The sequence below is a fragment of the Mus caroli genome, unplaced genomic scaffold (assembly GCF_978045245.1).
Source record: "Mus caroli unplaced genomic scaffold, Mus_caroli_1 scaffold_6, whole genome shotgun sequence".
Taxonomy (NCBI): Eukaryota; Metazoa; Chordata; class Mammalia; order Rodentia; family Muridae; genus Mus; species Mus caroli.
In genome coordinates this window covers 72,130,704-72,147,602 of record NW_028227261.1, presented here as the reverse complement: position 1 = coordinate 72,147,602, position 16,899 = coordinate 72,130,704, and the positions used below count along the sequence as shown (strand labels likewise).

The window sequence follows — 16,899 nt, the reverse complement described above, 5'->3', positions numbered from 1 at the left end:
GAATATCATTACAGCTAGGCTTGGGAGTTTTCTCTTGAGCAAGCAGGGCATTAAATCTGTGTCCTGTTTAAAGAAAGAAAAGACAGACCCACAAAACACTACTACCAAAGTAATGCACAGATATGGTGAGATAATCCCTAGTAAGCAGTCCAGGTCTGGCACTAACTTTTGTGATAACATAAAAATTGTTTTCCTTCATTGAGTTCCCACCGAGAACTCAATAGGGCAATTTAATTGTTTAGTCTGTAATCACAAGACAGCTGTGCCTGGAAGACTGCTATAAGTTTAAGGCCAACCTGTGCAATATAGGGAGACCTTGTCTCAATCAATAAACCTTGTGAGGGTGTTGGCGATGAGATGGGTTCTCACTCATAGAAAGCTCCAATTTTTTGATGAATAGAGATTGAACATAGAGCTGTAATCACTAACAAACACATCCAGTTCTTCCTCCTGCCTTTTTGATCCAAAACTTTTATTAAAAACTAGTAAGGCTGGGGCTGGAGAGATGGCTCAGCATTTAAGAGCACTGACTGTTCCTTCTTCCAGAGGTCCTGAGTTCACATCCCAGCAACCACATGGTGGCTCACAACCACCTGTAATGAGATCAAGTGAGATCTTGTCTAAAAGGAGTCTGGGGGTCGGGGAGGGGCTGAAACAAAACCAGAAGTATCAAAGTAGAACTATCACTGGGTGTAGAGGTCAGGGATAGTGAGTCCCTACAATGGTTGGGTTTCAGGGAGAAATTGAGTGTATGTTACAGACTGCTGCGAGCTGCTATATGGTTGCTGGGAATCAACCCCAAGTCCTCTGAAGAGCTAGTACTCTTCCCATGTGAGCCATCTCTCTGGCTGACTCTGACTGCTCTAACATGCCTTACTTTGTCTTACTGCTGGCCTCGCGGCTGTCTTTGCTGTCTTCGTTACTATCACCATTATGCTGTGGATGATTACTCTCTTGAGCATCAGATCCGCCATTTAGGCTCTTCGTACCTTTAGAATGGAAAAACTGTTAGCACAATACAAAATGATACACTAAACTATCTTAAAAAGTCAAAGCATGGCCCTCAAGGTGCTGCTGCTTCAGCCTCTCAATAAATGATTAGGTTCAAGTCATTTCAGACAACAATGAAAAGTTGGACTATTGATTTGTACCGTTAAAGTCTAGAACATTTTTTTAAAGGACAGAGGACTTGACTTACTAATCTCATTACATTTAGAAAAAATGTTCAATGGTATAACTCTGTAGTACATCTTGTATGTAGTTTTGGGGTTTTTTCCCTTTTTGTTTAATTTTAGGAGAACCAAATTTTGCATTAATAGTATTTTAGAGCCTAATGTGCTCTAATGTCCAGATGACAAGCTTAGGCATTTCCCTGTAAAACCCTCTAATCTCTTAAAAAAAACCAAAAAAACCCTATTAAGTAAGAGATTTTTGTTGTTGTTTTGCCTTGAAAGATAAGCATATGCCTGTTAAAGTGTTTTTAATGTTGAATTGGGAGGCTGATAATGGTATTCTAGCCTTAGGTAAATCCTGAACCGCAATGTCTCAAAGCTTTTGTTTGGTTTTTGTTTTGTGTGGTGTTTTTTCGAGACAGGGTTTTTTGTTTGTTTTACGTTTTTTATTATTATTATTATTATTTTGGTTTTTTTGAAACAGGATTTCTCTATATAGCCCTGGCTGTCCTGGAACTCACTTTGTAGACCAGGCTGGCCTCGAACTCAGAAATCCACCTGCCTCTGCCTCCTGAGTGCTGGGTTTAAAGGCGTGCGCCACCACACCCAGCTCGAGTTTATTTTTAAATATATTTAGGTTCAAAGGCTGTACAAGACCACAGCATGTACATATGAAGCAGCCCTTTATCCAACACATTTGGAACCTGCAGTGTTGTATCTTGACTATAGGGCTCAATTGAATATACATCTTAAATGCACTGCCGACGTGGCAGTTTTATTCATTGACACAATACAAAGAAAGCATAGCACAGGTTGTGTGTCAGCCATCTATTTGGATAGTCTGCTATTTAGATGTTACCTATCACTAGCCAACCGTGTTCTTACAGCACAGTAGAATACAGCTTATATCAACAAACACAATACCACTGGATTAACAGTGTATATAACATGCTGGGGGTTTAAGTGACATTGAAAACATTGGCCCCAATACCTGTTGGCTATGATCAGAAAGAAAGAAAGCAGGAGCATTTTCAGCTCTGCCCAGGATGCAGCAATTCTGGTCATATGCTAACTATACGTTGTATTTTTTAGCTAAAGCAAATGAGGGAGGGAAGGAATTGGCTGGTTCTCTAACATTCTGATTTCCCTCAAAAGTTATTAGCAAATGTTTTTGTTAGATGTTTCCTTCATAAAGCCCATCATAACATTCTTACAGGTCATATACAAGTACTCTGTGTTAATGGCATCCCCATTGCTACTACTATACTATTTCAAGGTCAGTGGAGATACAGTGTAGCCTTACTGAGTGAGGTTCCTTCATTTCTAACATTGACAAAAACCACTTAGAAAAGCAACCCTGGCAAACGCCTGAGGAGCTAGCAGGGTAGGCACCAGCTGAGCAGACAGACCCCCACATACCTGTTTGTTCCTTCTCTAGCTTTTTGTTTGGCCCTTTCTTCCCCTGATCTTTGGTTTTATTTGCTTCCTCATGCTGTCTCTGTTCAGCAAGAGATTTGTTCAGCACTTGGGTGATGACTGAATCTCCTTCACCAACCAAAAACATATTCTTAAACTTGTTATATAACATTGTAGACTTTTCCATGATAACTTGACTGACTTTGAACCGCCGTATCTGAGAAAACAGTAGTCACAGTTATTGTCCATAATTGATTGAAACTTTGATGAACTGAGAAACGCTGTTAGCGTTGCAGGCGCTGAAGGCACTTACTTTCTTCAGGGTTGTGATCATCTCTGTGTGTTTCTGAGCTTGCTGCATTGTTACCTGAAGTGACGCGAGTTCATCCAGGGCCTCTATGCATCTGTTCACGTCCTTCATGACAAAACAGCAATTTCATAACTGTTAATCACCAAAGCAGCTATGTAATCCATTTCTGACCATCTTAAAAGCTCTTAAGGTGGTACAAAAATGGCCAGGTATTGTTCCTTTTATCTTAAACTTACACACTTAAGTCATGTGAGAAAATATATAAAGCTATTAAGCAGTGCATTTTAAATGAGGTTAAACACTTACTAGATTATCAATTTTGAGTGAATTTTTAATTTCAGCATGTATCCTTTGAAGTCGAGAATCCATTGATGTTTCTATAAATTGAAATATGTGAAAAATAGTAAATAGTTTTTCTCCACACCATATCTCTGTACAGTCTAACATATAAAAGTAATGGTGGTTATAAAAATTTTCTTTATAATCTTCAAGAAATCCATATAGGTGAATAGTGTAAAAAGTTATGCTAATTTTCTTTTCATATATGGTTCCAAGAAGAAACATGCAGCATGAAAGCACAAAATTACAGCACACTGCATTTATTCTGTCTCAGGTGACGAGCTCCCACTTGGACTTGTCACCCCTTAAATCCCTGCTTCACCTTGTGCCTTTAACTGCAAGGTATTTATCAGAAGCCCCCAGCTCTTAGCTGGGCTGCACAGCTGACACCACATAAGCATTAAGATATTAGCAGGGTGACTTTAATTGCTTAAAAAGCAGTTTAATATGGAATCTCTTAGACATGAAAACATGTTTTGTAAGATCTAAGAACATGAAATGGGATTTCAAAAGTCATTTTTAAATTGTTAAATTTTAAAGTCAGGATCCCATTTTGTACCCCTGGTTGGCTTGGAACTTGAGGCTCTCCTGGCTGTGCCTCCATAAGTGCAAGGATTCCAGGTATGTGCCATCTCAGCCAGCTCCCATCAACCTTCTCTGTGTAATTCTCAATGTCTTAGAAAGTAAACAACTAACCTCGCTTCTTCTCCACTTTCTTAACTTCCGGCTTCTTTCCTTCATCTTTATTCTGCCTATCAAATGTCAACACAAATATTTCAAAACACTGTAACTTTGTGACTGAGGTTAGCAGATGCCCATATTCCCCTGTGTAAAGGTTTTTAAAAAATGTTCCTTAAAAACAATCCATCATCAGCCTACAAAATAGGACGCTGACTAGTTTTTAGAACTGTGTAGCTCTACAGCATTAACATAAAGACAAGAAAACATTGCCAAATTCATCTTTCAGTGACATACACAATGGTAAAAGATCTACAAATTAGTAATGAATTTTAAAGCAACTTTACTACGTTTTTTTAAAGCATACTAAAGTAGACCAGCTGTACCCCACATCTCCAAAGGACATGTAATTCAAGGGATTTAGAAATTGGCTTCAATAGTAAATAGACCTGCTTTAAGCTACTGTTGTTGTTTTTTTTTTTTTTAAGTTGTAGAGGAGGCCATTATTTTCTAGGTAAATGACATCCACTAATGTTTACATACCATTTCATAAGTGAAAAAGTACCATTTTACTAAGATTAACAAAAAATAACCGTTTGAGTTAGAAATTTTACTTTCTAGTACCTTGGCTTGGCATTCAGGCCCTATCATGAACCAATTAAAATAGACAAGAACAAAAAAAATACCTAAAAATCAGTTTTTTTTTTTAAAAAACTTTATTTTAAAATTTTCGTTACAATTTCAGTTTTTTTTTTTTTACTTAACAAGTCTACTGTTTAATCTCTCAGGATTAAAAAGAAAAAAAAAAAAAAAAAACCAAGACTCTAGAATTTAACAACAAAAGACTGTCAAGGGCACACCTGCCCCAGTTTTCAAGAACGTAATAGCTATTCCAGTTTAATACCTAGCTTCAAAACAAAATGATTTTCATATTTTCTAAGTGAAATAATGTACAACCACCATCTTCATCTATGTCTGTTATAACTTCAAACACAAAGCTTCATTTTAAGCTTGGCTTTAAAAAAAAAAAAAAACAGGAATGATGGCCAACCTTAATATGTAGTGTGTACCTTACAGGATATTTTGTTAACAATCATAACACAGTTAATAATGCCATTAATAGTGAAGTCCTCAATTTAGAATCTGGAACATTTCTTCCATCAAGGGGGGGAGGGGGAAATTCAGTCCAATGAGTCTGTCTCAAGATCTTCATCGCTTGTATGCTCCACTTGTATTCTCTTTTCAGTTACTGGATTAATGCTTTGAGCCCAAAATGAGATATATTTTTATTACTGTAGATTACATGTTGTTTGGCTGGGAATACAATACAATAAACTTTATTTTGCATAATGCATTTCACACAAGTTGCATCTGAAATGCTTTACAGAGCAAAACTGTCCAAGTACAAAGTTTTGTAATAACAGGAGAAGGAAAGAAAACACAAATATTAGAATTTGAGAAAGTTACATTGGAGGACATTCAAAAGAAATACAAAAAAGATATCTTGAGATTCTGAAGATTTGGGCTAAATTCACTAAGCAACAACTAATTTATGCCTGACTTCCGGGAGCACAAAGTTAAAAGCAACAACAGTCACAGTATTCAGTGGAGAGAAAGGACAGGAATAATGGCATTTACAGATGTGGCCATAATCCAGCATTTTAATTACTTTTAAAAACTCCCTGAAGCAGCTAAACTGCTTTGTATCCTCCAAACAGCTACAGAAGCAGAGACAATGTACCTATAAAAGTGGTTACTTTGTAGATACATCATAAAAACAAGTGAAGAAATGTTTCTTTTTAGTATTTGCCACTGTATAAGTGACCTACAACATGTTTTCAAATAATCTCCTCACTATCAGTAAAAGCCCACAGAAGTTTACTAAGAGGATGACTTTATAAATGAGAAAAAGGGACAGTGATAAACTAGGAAAACAAATGTGCACAAGAGTCGTGACGTCTAATGACTGTAATGACTCTTCCTTGTACTGATAGAATACTGATACAGTGAGGGGGGAAGAAAGGTCTCATGGTAAGTGCCTATCCAAGTGTCAACCTCCAATTAAAGCTTGAGTCATACAGGATCTATCCAATGCTAGCAAGCCTTTGGGCTAGCTTTTATCAGCGTCTAGGTTTCCAATTGGCATTCACCACCAACACAGTTTCATAATTCTATGTTTAACACGTTATACAAAGCCTAACTCTACTTTCACTTATATTACAAAACAGTTCACAAGAGGATTACCTCAGTGAATCGCATCCTCTGAAAAAAGAATAAATAGAGCCTGAAATAGCACATATGGAAGATTTTCTAGTATGGGAAGTCACTTTAAAAGGCTTCATCAACTCTGGAAATGAGAGGCTACTTAAAAGGTTTAACTCTTTAAAAAAGAATGCAAGATTGAAAACTAAAAAGAATACTTACTGCTCAGTTTCCATTTGTTCCTCCTGCTTGCGTTTCCGATCTCCAGCTTCTTTCTCATGTTGGCCTTTTAGCATGTTCCTCCTGTGAGCAGCCTGGAAGTTCCTTCCACCCTTTCTCTTCTGTTTGAGAACAGGAAGGATGTATTAACTCTCAAGTTAGTGGTTGGAGACTAATAATTACAATCATGGTAGGTAGGAAACAAAGTGACTAAGCTTAAGCTTAACAAACAAGAACACAGGTCTACTGACTGGATATGAGTCTTCTTTAAAGTGAGCTAAGAAGCCAGCCAAAGTTGCTGGCTTTGAGCAGGCCATGGTGGCACACACGCTTCATCTCAGCATTTAGGAGGCAGAGCCTAGATAGATCCCTGTGAATTCAAGGCCAGCCAGATCTGCAGAGCACGTCAGCCAGGTTGAAATTACAATGGATAAAGATTAAAGTTTAATGTATAAATTGTGTCTTTGATCAGACATCTGGGTTATCTACAACCTGTCTATATCGCTGGAGTACTGGACGTTTATCTTCTAGAAATTAATTATACTATAAAATATAAGTAAGTATTTTTCATATAAACTGTATACATTTCAATTATGTAATATATTAAAATATATTAATAAATAAAGAAACCCATAAATCTTTTAATATTTGTTAAAGGTTATTTATACATATGATAATATGTACATCTAGGAAATAAATGTACAATGTAATTGGGGAAATAACTCCATGGATTAAATTCTTCCTGTCCAAGAGTGAGGACCTGCCTTGAGATCCCAAGCATCCCCATAAACGTTGAATATGACTGCATAGATCTCTACTTGAGGTGGCAGGGTAGATACGCTGACTAGCTTCAGATTCATTGGGACCCTGTCTCAAAATGTAAAAGTGGTGGGGCCCAATAGATGACACCACTTAGGCTCAATTCCCAACATGGAGGGAGTTTTGTGCCTATCTCCAGTTCTAAGAGATCTGTCTACACATACTGCAGGCAAAGCAGTCACATGAAGAAGAAAACAATTAGCATGAGGAAAATGGAGCTGGGGACATTGTTCAGCACTTTAAGAGGACCAAAGTCTGTGTCAGCAAACTCACAATTCCCGTGGAACTGTGGTGGCCCACCTATAGTTACAGCAAAGTTGCCACCAAGATTAGCCACATGAGTGCTTGAGAGTCTGCTTGAGAGACCCTTGTTAGTGAATTAACAACAATGGAGAGATTGCCCGCATCAACCTTTGGCCTCTACATCCCAGATGCTGCACGAACACCTCACACAGAAACACATGGGGAGACAGGGAATTTCGAATGTGGATTTGCTACCTTTTCACCCTCTTGATCATCTTCATCTTCTGAATCAGAGGTTGATGTAACCCCTGGTTTAGCTAAATTTTTCCGTTTAGATTCAACTTCTTTCTTCCCTTCTTTCTTATCTGGTTCTTTTCTTGGCTTCTCTTCTTCCTTTTGGCCTTCTTCCTCTTTTTTAAGCTGCTTTTTAGGTTGTTTCTCCTCTGGTCCCTTTTTTTTACTTTTATCTTCATCAATAACCCTACATTAAGAGTGTAAGAGCGGAAGATTTCATTTATCCGTTTTCTTTCTTGAAAGAACTATTTGTATTTACTCAAGTGTCTGTGTGAGGAGGTGAGTGTCTGGATGTGGGTGCTGGGAACCAAACTCTGCTCCACTGCAAGAATAAACAGTAGGCGCTCTCTAAGTGCCAAGCCTTCATTTATACTCTCCTTTACCAAACAAGGATTTCAGGGGAGGCAAAATTTATGTTTAAAAAAAAAAAAAAAAAGGCTGGTGAGATGGCTCAGCAGGTAAGAGTACCCAACTGCTCTTCCAAAGGTCCTTAGTTCAAATCCCAGCAACCCACAACCATCCTTAACAAGATCTGACTCCCTCTTCTGGTGTATCTGAAGACAGCTACAGTGTACTTACATATAATAAACACATCTTAAAAAAACAAACAAACAAACAAACAAAACAAAACCACAGTTTGCCATTCTATTGTAAAACAGAATTTTCATTATGTACAATTTTTGGATGTTTCTTGCTCCTATTTAGCATATAAACCCAAGGCCCTATTAAATTGCATTACATTCAAATATTATAAAAATATTTGTTTTAGAAAAAAAAAAATCACAGTCATTTGTAGGGATTGAACATAACGTTAAATAAATGACCAGTTACTTTTAACTGTCATACAAGCTATGAAGATCCCGACATAAATGGTTCAATCAGTTTAACACAAGAACCTTCAAATCTATTTTCTCTGCAGTTTTTAAGTATATTAACTGTTACTGTGTCTACATTTTGATGTTTTTAAAGAGACAAGTTTTATTATGTTACCCTTGCTGGCTGCAAATGCCAAGGAACATGAATAACACAGTCTTGCAAAACAAAAAGGTCTTATTTTTGTGGTGGTGGTGGTTTCCCCCTTTGAGAGTGCTGTAACAACTAGCTTGGAAAGAAAGCTCTTGAAAAGTTTTGTTTTGGTTGAAAAGTACCAACTCTGAAAATATTCAATTCAGGTGCAGAAAAGTGGTGAAAAGTGTTTTATTCTTTCAGAAAACCAGAGTTTGCTTCCCAAGGCTAAGCTGGTGGCTCACCAATGTGAGTTTCAGATCTGATTCTAGAGCACTTGAGCTGCACATACCACAGTAAATCCTATGTTGTCCTGCACAATCATCAAGCAGTCCCCCCTTTTCCTAACTATATCAAGTTTCTCAAGGAAATTCAAGGTGAGCACATTTTCTAAGTGGGAAAAGATAACTAGATAAAGAAACACCAGCCCAGGAGGAGGCGAGGTGGGTACAGAATCATGTGACTTCAATTCCCCAGAATCATATGGTAAATGACCACACATCTTGTGGTACACATACACAAAATAAATAAAATATAAAATAAAATATAGTAAAAATTATTTAAAAAATACATCTTTCTGTGGTTAACTAAGTATCATTCTAAAATATTTAAAACTAATTTTTACACTATTTTAAATTACAAAGATATTTATCACCATTACTGTTCTATTACACAGAACAGTAGGTCTCTGGACACTACTCAAATATAATCTGCACAGAAATTTTTTTCAGCAACTTACCCTGCCCAAGTTCCCTGTTAGCCTACATGACCTAATTTTATCATACACACACACATACACACACAAAGTCACACAGCAGAAGCAGACCTTCAATCCCTTTAACACAAATCCTCCTCCAATCTCTCATCAGTTTTAGAAACAGAAAAAAAACTTACACAACGTAGCAAAAGTATTTTCTAATGTTTACAAAGATCTCAATAATTTTGTATTCCAAACAAACTCACATGTCACCGTCTGAAGGACAAGGCTGCTTTACCACTTTAGGTCTGCCTCTTGGTTTGGGAATCTTGGCTTCAGTAGCTAATTTTCACATAGGAAAAAAAAAAATTCATTCTTAAATGCAAGGCATATGTAGGTAGAATACAAATGTTATATAATATATGTACTCTAGTGACAACTCCATATACAACTAGTGACCCCAGGGATAAATAAAGTGACACTTTAATGATTAACAATACATTTCCATTTGTCCTTATGTTTGACAGAAACTGAAAATTGGGACACTGTAGTCGGGATGGAACGTATGAGAAAAAAAAACCGTATGTATGGTATCACTCATTCAGAATTCATATACCCATCAACAATATGTTATGTACTATACAATTTTATCAGAATTCACAAAGATATTTATCATCATTATAATACTACAAAACATGTACATAACATTTTAATTTTTCTTTCCAACCTGACTATTCATTCCCCTTAATGGTATCCGTAAGGATACTATTGTGATATAGGGGAAAAAAGCAAAACAAAAACCTCTATCTAGTTGATTTTCAGTGTTGTATTCCGTATTAGGAAGAACAACTCAAGATTATTTCCAAATTATCAAGTCAATACTAATCCTATCAGCATGTGATAATCTGAAAGTGAAAAAAGTAAATAAATAAGCCCACCATTCATGGTATTTTAAAGCTCACTAGATTCACTTTTCAGGATTTGGAGACAAAAGAAGCCACAATTATTTCAAACTTAATACTTGTCACAAGCAGAAACCATTTCTTCTTTGAAATTGTTCTTGTATATAGCCCGATGTCTACATGACATTTCTCCAGACATGGAGCACAGTGGTAATTCTTTAAAACTCCATGTCCTACTGACACCACGGACACAGTCATACAATGAAACTGCCTGATGACTAATTTCTCCAGCCTCCTCTATGTCCTCCATGTTAAAAGTGATAATGTGACTCTCTTTAATCAACTTCTGCAGCAATGCTTTAATGGACTGGAATATTCATCACAAACCAAGCTGTGGGGCATTGCTACCATCTGTTGGAAAAGAGTTCCTCCTGTGCTCTGGGCAAGCGGAGGTGGGAGGGCTGCCAGCCGCTTTCCACTTGGCCCCTGGTGGGCATCTAAGCCACTAACCCCACTCTGCAGGGGGTGGACAAGGGGCAGCCTCAGATACCAGGGGCCCTAGGGCGACACCCTTAGCCCCGGGGGTTACAGGAGAGAGGGCTGAGGGAGAGAGGTTCCCACTCAGGCGAGAGTCCTTAGTCCGGCGCTTGACTGGAAGGCCTTCCATCCGGAGATTAGAAAGGGCTCATTAGAAGAAAGCCTATCCCATCATCCAAGCATAGCGAGCCTTGATGAACAGAGACAGTCTATGATTTTAGAGCTTTATTGTAGAAAGGCGGGGGAAAGAGAAAAGGTAGAAAGAGAGAGAGACTGACTATGGCCAAGAGGAGGGAAGAGGGAAAGAGAGAAAGTAAGAAAGAGAGAGTAAGAGAGTGAGTGGAGAGAATGAGGAGAGAGCAAGAGAGCAAGGTAGGGCCAAGCAGCCCCTCTTATGATGGGCTGTGATCTTTACTGTTGCTAGGTAACTGGGAGGAATCTAGCCTGAAGGTCAGAAGCTTGGGACATTGTCTATGCCATGCTTCTCCTGTGGGGGCTGTAACTTTGACAGGAGCCAGGGTTCCAGGAGACAAGGTCGAAGGCCTGCCATCCCATGTAGGTGGGAATTACCATCCATTGGGTTCTCCCAGGGTTCAAGATCTAGCCTGGACTGGAAACCTGGGTGTCTGTACATAGCCCATTGCCCCACACCAAGCAGGTATTTCAGCATTAATGAGCCTACCTGCAGGTCGTCCTCTCTTAGGACTTGCTTTCACATTAGAAGCGGTTGCTGCAGTCACCATTCCCGCCTCTTCAGTGTCTACTTGTTTTTCAGCCTGAATCACAAAAATATAACTAATTTAGCAAAATTTTAAGAGCATAATTTCTGTATGATTGTTATTACTTTTGAACAATCAGCGTTACATCATCTCTGTTTTCAACCACCCTTTTACAAATTTCCCAACCTAAAACAATCATTTGAAAAAATAAGACTAACTTTTTTGATACAATATGAAAAACAAGTAAAATGCGATTATATCGTAACAATTCACTTTGTTACTTCTAACTAATTAACTTTATGTCTCAACCGAGACTGACATCTGATACTATTACTTTTATTCTCTAATACAAAACTACAAGGCCTCAAATGAGAATCAGCTATTACTGGCTTAAAGCCCTTCAGGAAAATATAAGTTTAAGAACAACCAATTAGATATAAAATGAAAACAGGAAGAAATAGATGGCAATGGTTATAATTTCAAAGGGATGAACAAAATTGAAGAAGAAAGTCAACGAAGCATGTAAGGACATTAAATGGTACGGCCACTTGGACGTCAGTATTAATGCACTGACCAGAGCAAGAATGTTCACAAAAAACACACAGAACCCCATTCAATAATAATAAAATAATAAGAAAACTGTCAATATATTTACAAGAAACAGCATTGCTTTTGTTTACTTTTATTTGAGGGACAGAGGTCTCCATTCTTTCCACATAGACAGCCCAGATTAGCCTTAAAACTATCTTTTCCTGCCTTAGTAATTCCTGTCAAGTACTGTGATCATAGGCATGCCACCAGGCCCAAGTCACTCTACCTTTAATTAGTGATGCCCAAGATGATAAAGAATGATATCTGCCTCTAAGAATTTATGCACAATTGTTAAAACTGATCCAAGCCGGGCGTGGTGGCGCACGCCTTTAATCCCTGCACTCGGGAGGCAGAGGCAGGCGGATTTCTGAGTTCGAGGCCAGCCTGGTCTACAAAGTGAGTTCCAGGACAGCCAGGGCTATACAGAGAAACCCTGTCTTGAAAAACCAAAAAAAAAAAAAAAACTGATCCAAGGTTTACTCTCGTTCTCAGAAACCAAACAAACTTTCTCATGAGACCTCAGATTAAGAATATATGAGATCATGCTGCCCTAACTCCAGATCTGAACCTGCAACCCCATCCATATTCAAGAGCCAGACATCTGTATTTCCGTGAGGCTCAAGAGATGCCAAAGGTTAAACTCTTCCTGATGACTTACAGAAGTTCTTTAAAGTTGGGTTTAAACAAATCACCTCAACAGCAAAAAGAACTTAATCACTTACCCTTTCTGCATTTGGAAATAAGTCGAACAAGTAACAATTACAGGTACAACGGGTCATTTGAGAAGATGCCAATAACAGTGAGACATTCATCAATAATAAGTAAAACAAAAACAAAAAACAAAAGAAACACAACAGAAACCCACCAACTCTGGCATTAAAGATTTGCCCTAGCATGGGTTATGTTGGTGACCACTACTGCAAAATCATGTGAGTAAAAGTAAAGCCACTGCTGAGGAAAATATTTTATCCAAAGGAAAGTCTAGTTATTTGAAATGCATGCATGAATATCTTTAATGTTCACATTCTAGCTAGATTGCTAACAGGACCTCTTAACACTGGATTTATTTCTCACTGTTAGCCTGTCTTTCCTCTTTCCTAAAGCCACTCCATATCCATCAGAAGGCCACTGTTCATGTCCTTTTCCAAGCCCTCAGGCTTGCCTTGCTATACCTGTTTCACAAATCCCCACCAAAGATTAAGCTAATAAGCACTAGGAAGACAGGAGGGATAGGATACTAATATGAAATCATTTTCTGTCTTTGAAGTTGGTATTTCAAATCTATGGTTAGTCCTTTGACCTTCTACTGCAAGTCCTGAGTAGCTAACATGCTTGGATCCACCTATTGATTGAACCAAAGTCAGAATGGGAAAGGGAAAAGGAAAGGGAAATAGAGCCAGAAAGAATCCCCTTGATTTTCAAGTCCCTTCCTGCGTCATGCCCACCCAATCACAGATACAGTCACTAAAGCAAGCACCTTGGAGCCATCCCACATTCCGCTCCATTCTTCTTATCATCACTCAGTTATCAGTTATCAACTTAACTTCTTGAAGTGTTATAAAATTACATCTCACACTAACAATAAGTAACTTGATGTAAGGAATTTAATGCTAATCCTAAGGCCTTTCATGACCTACTCAGTTACTAGGTCACTCTTATAGGCCCTCATCTTAACTGCTACAGGAAATTTAGCAAATAAGCCTTTTTTGGCTTCCCTATATATATTAAAGTTACACATATGCTATTGTCTATTAGATGTGAAAGTATTGTCTTAAAAAAACAATGCACATACCTCAATTTAGGGTCATTTAATTAGGATGGGTGTGTGTAATTCATTGATGGACCTTGCCTAGCATGTGCGTGCAAGCACTGGTACAAGCCGCAGCACCACAGAACAAGAACACCCATTGGTTTAAAATGGCACCAAACAGAGCTTGTGTTCACTCAATGGTACAACTTGTGCTTATAATAGCATGTTCAAAACTCCAGGTTTGATCCACACAAAAAACCCACATACATGAAAATGCTAATAAATCATCTATGCCTTCAGTAAGCCAAAGTGGCTGCCTTACCTTAGTGTTGATGGCTACAACTTATCAGCATGGTAGTTACTAAACGTAGGGGTACCTGTGGCAATCTCTTAAAAGGAAACAAAATGAAATCTATCCCATCAACTGATTTATTCCATGCATAGAAAGTTTCGCCATAGAATGCAAAGATTTTTTTTAAAATATATTTTACCTACAGACTTCTTTCAAATTGGGGTCAAATGTCTCAAAATCTGATGCTGCTTTATCAGCCATTTACATAATTAGTCTAAAATCCTTTAATGTCATTTCAACATTTATAGTGCCTTCACCAGGAGGAGACTGTCAAGAAATCCCTCCCACTGCTAATCCCCAAGTGTTGACGGTTTTATTTACAGGCATTGACTATTCTTACTGTATACCTGTGCATTTCCATCACATCAGAGCCCCTGGGCAACCAGGTGGATAGTCAGTGAATATCTGTAGAAAGGAAATGTCCTAGGATTTCCAAAGTGGGTTCATAGTCAAGTCATTAGCAGTTCCAGACCCTAGGCTTTGAATACAGAAATTGAATTCCTGCCGGGCGTGGTGGTGTACGCCTTTAATCCCTGCACTCGGGAGGCAGAGGCAGGCGGATTTCTGAGTTCGAGGCCAGCCTGGTCTACAAAGTGAGTTCCAGGACAGCCAGGGCTATACAGAGAAACCTTGTCTCAAAAAACAAACAAACAAAAAAAAACAACAAAAAAAAAGAAATTGAATTCCTAGCTGCAACTCCTTCCAGAGTAAAAATGTCTGCAATGAAAAGTTAACTGAGTGTGACCCTATTCTTCAGTTTCCCTGTCTGGATAACTTCCTGGAGCTTCCCCATCAGCACTTGCTACTGCTTGCAGCTCCACGAGTGCAGGCAGCCTCCTGCTACACCCACCAGCTGACCCAGGAGAGCCCTGGCTGGACCCTTTTTTGTATGTATATTTAAAAACCTCCCTCAGCTTTCAGAGAATTGAAGACAGGGCCTTGCCCTGGACTGGGCCTTGGCTTACAGCAGCATTCTGACCGGCTTTAGTCTTCCATCCTGAGCACTAACATTCTCCCCTCAGCAGCGGTGATCTCTTCTTCCTTATCATTTCAGAATTCACTGGAGCAGCACTCTCAATTTTGTTCAGGGATTTTTTTTTCCTTTGTACTTACATTCACACCGTGGCTTATTGGCCAAAGAGGCTCAGTTTTCACCCTCCTTCAGCCTTTGAACATACCCTCCTCCACCTGAAGACCTAGAGGCCCTTTTGTAAACTGACTAATCCCAGTATTTTTCTAAGAATGACCCATAAAGGGGGAGCAGTCAGAACATTTTTCAATTAAGATGCTGTCTTATGTAAGCAGTTTGTGGTGACTCAAGATCATTTTCATAATTATCAAAGATCATTAGACTACCTTAATAGAACACAATCTATAAATAATAAAATTTACAAAATGCGACTGAATAAAGACTAGCTCAGCAGGGTAGCCACAATGGGCTGAACATACACCTTTAATCCTACCTCTTGGGGAGCAGAAGCAGGTGATTTCTGTGGGTCTAAGGCCAACCTGGTCTACATGGTAAGTTCCAGGACAGCCTGGTATACATAAAGAAACCCTGTCTCAAAACAAACTAAGCAAGAAAAAAAAAAAATCCTAGTTTGTACAATACAACATACAAAGCTCAAGAAAATGAAGCATTCATGTATGTTCCTGTTGTAATTAAAAAAAAAAAGAGAGACCCGTTTGCTTTATTCCCCATGCAACTCTACCAATGCCAATCTTAGTATTTCAATTCTAAAATTCTAACTATCACTGATCTGTCCTCACTGTCCTAATACAATCTCCTGTGATCATACTACCTATAAGTGAGTCACAGTGACTTCCCATCACAGCAGCTCTTCAGAAAAATACTGTAGCTTTCCTTTACCCTCCGACCTTCAAGCCTATCAAAGCTGAAGTATGCACCATTGTGGTTTACACTCGTCTGTGAGTGCCCTCAGATGGCCTGCTCCTTTCGGTGCTCATTGTTTAACACTGTGAAGTTATAAGGTCATTTCCCTCCAGTACACCAGGGGACAAACAGCAATTAATTAAAAGCCTACAAAATACCTGGCCTAAACCGTCACTGCCCCTCTTGTCTCACACAACACTGGCGGACGACAGCCTATGCTAGCAGTGAGAAATCAGGATTTACTCTAAAGATTTCACAAGTATTAAATCATCAACAATTTGATTATATATTATCATTTTATAGAGGAGATAAGGCAGGTTGAAAGGAATAAAAATTGGTTCACTTTATTTCCTTTTATCATTCAGCTTAACTTGAGGGTGCCACAGCTTTAGCACCAAGAAACTTTATGAAGAAACCAACTCACCCTTTAAGAATTAGAGGGTAGAGGTCAAGTCCAAATAAGGTTTCCTTATCTATTTTTCCTCAATTTAAATAAAATGTCGTTGAAATTCCTACCGTGTATTTAGGAAATTACCTTTCTCTTTCTTCCTCGCCTAGCAGCTTTTGGAGTGGTTATGTCAACTGCTTTAGTCACATCCTAAAATGCATAACAGCAGGGAAAAAAAGGAAAAAAGCCACCGATGAAATTAAATAAATTATACAAGAAACAAATTTTCTTAAACTAAAATTCACAGAACCAGTTTCACTGAAAGTGTCGGGAGGCGTCTCCTGTCACTCTGACCAAGTACAGCAACAACTA

The 16,899-nt window shown here is 38.4% G+C and overlaps 1 protein-coding gene across 3 annotated transcripts in view; it reads right to left on the bottom strand.

Annotated features, from left to right (window-relative positions):
* The window catches only part of Psip1 (PC4 and SRSF1 interacting protein 1), a 33,821-nt gene that overhangs the window by 1,409 nt on the left and 15,513 nt on the right, over positions 1-16,899 (bottom strand). The window contains exons 6-15 of one of the 3 annotated variants that reach the window (XM_021159287.3): positions 16,675-16,737; positions 11,516-11,609; positions 9,661-9,736; positions 7,654-7,879; positions 6,340-6,458; positions 3,934-3,989; positions 3,205-3,275; positions 2,902-3,003; positions 2,592-2,805; positions 878-989 (exon numbers count right to left, since the gene is read on the bottom strand). In XM_021159287.3, the coding sequence (XP_021014946.1) occupies positions 878-989; positions 2,592-2,805; positions 2,902-3,003; positions 3,205-3,275; positions 3,934-3,989; positions 6,340-6,458; positions 7,654-7,879; positions 9,661-9,736; positions 11,516-11,609; positions 16,675-16,737 (1,133 nt within the window). Of the gene's footprint in view, positions 1-877; positions 990-2,591; positions 2,806-2,901; positions 3,004-3,204; positions 3,276-3,933; positions 3,990-4,936; positions 5,230-6,339; positions 6,459-7,653; positions 7,880-9,660; positions 9,737-11,515; positions 11,610-16,674; positions 16,738-16,899 lie in introns of those variants that run through there. The other 2 variants (XM_021159289.3, XM_021159290.3) reach the window with 2 other exon arrangements.